General features: G+C 33.5%; 1 protein-coding gene across 2 annotated transcripts in view; it reads left to right on the top strand.

Moving 5' to 3' along the window:
- LOC119592632 (arginine--tRNA ligase, cytoplasmic-like) overlaps window positions 1-1554 on the top strand; it is a 19098-nt gene that overhangs the window by 5376 nt on the left and 12168 nt on the right. Inside the window, exon 2 of one of the 2 annotated variants that reach the window (XM_037941529.1) lies at window positions 814-1134. The exons of the other annotated variant lie outside the window; for it this stretch is intronic. Coding sequence (XP_037797457.1) covers window positions 1057-1134 — 78 coding nt within the window. The 5' untranslated portion in view covers window positions 814-1056. The remainder of the gene's footprint in view (window positions 1-813; window positions 1135-1554) is intronic. 2 annotated transcript variants of the gene reach the window in all.

A 1554-nucleotide genomic window follows, 5' to 3' on the forward strand; every position in this document is an offset into this window, starting at 1 on the left:
TTTTCTTGCCTAAATATTGGAGAACTAATTCTCTCTTTTTATATGAATGGAAAGAACAATGTAGTAACTTTGTACATCATGTTTACCTTTGCTGCCTCCCATGTACTGAATCCTGATACATTTTGAAAATAGCAACATTGGTTGTGAATGTGTAATATCCAGTGGGAGTCCTCATATATAAAATAAAATCATCACAAATTAATATATCTACTCACCAGCAACTAGAGCCAATGCATCCTCACCACTTGAACAGGCATAATCAAGAACCATTGACAAACCATTCACTGATATAGTTTTATGCTCATTTTTCATGTTAACAATATGACTGGTATTTGACTGTCAGGTGAAATAAATAGGTGCTACTATGCAACTGTTGATAATTTAAGCAAAAAATTTCCCACCTACAAGTTAATGGCAGTACTCTCAAGGAGGAAAGATTGTACGACTTTTAAGGTTTTGTTTTAATTTCTAGAATCTTGGGTACCCTGGGGTGTTATCAAAGGAGTGGGGAAGAGAGAGATCGGTAGGAATGGAGGATAGGAAGAAGGAGAAACAAGAACTTAAACCAGTACTCCTAGCATACAGATAACATAAATTGGACCAGCCAATCACCTCAAAGGTTTACCAATAAAGTGAGACTGAACAGACTGGAAGACTAGTTGAATATTTTTATTCAGGCTTTTTTATTACAGCTTTTCTGTCAGGGATATTTTTTAATCAAACTTGAGTCATAATGTTATGAATGATGTAATAAATAGTAAAATAAAGATACGTAGTTGTTATATTAGTAAATCCCTTTTCATTCTATTCCAGACTTGTGATGTTGCCACAACTAACCTCCAAGTCAATATGAATTAACTGTGGACAGACTTTTCATTTGTAAGATGGACACCAAGTGCATATATACTTTTTGATATAATGTAAATCAGAATACAAACTGTGTAAAAGTGGAATATAAAGTGGAAATCATCTCGAGGATAGTGTATTGTAAAATACATGTTCAATAAAGAAAACACAAAATTGAGAATCACATATAATAATTAATCACTGGACATTATGGGAGATGTGATTTACAAGAAAATATGTACTCGGCACTTGAGGGAACAATCACCATCATCTTTTTGTGTACAAGGGGTAGGAAATGGTTAAGTGTTCTCTATTACCACAGTATTAATGTTAGTTTCCTGAGGGATGCTTTAGTTTCAATAATGTTAATCGGGCTAGATCTCATTAATGTTTCTGAGAGTATGCACCTGTAGGTGTATATTATTGTGGGCAGAGTTGTATGGTATTATTATTAGGCATTGATTTGTATTATATGAGCATCATTTGCTAAAGTTGATTGAAATCCAAGTTTTCTGCACTGCTGAAGTTGCTGGTTAAGACAAAATTGTCATTAATTCTTTTTGGAATACTTTGTTTGCAAATATCTAACCACTTACACACATTTTAATATAACTTGTCAGCAAGATGTTCTTGTGTCAAGTAGTGTGGTTACAGGGAATTTTAAAGAGTTAGCTCTAGAGTTTTTTAGCACTGTATGTTAAGCATGTC

The sequence above is a fragment of the Penaeus monodon genome, chromosome 30 (assembly GCF_015228065.2).
Source record: "Penaeus monodon isolate SGIC_2016 chromosome 30, NSTDA_Pmon_1, whole genome shotgun sequence".
In the NCBI taxonomy this organism is placed as follows: Eukaryota; Metazoa; Arthropoda; class Malacostraca; order Decapoda; family Penaeidae; genus Penaeus; species Penaeus monodon.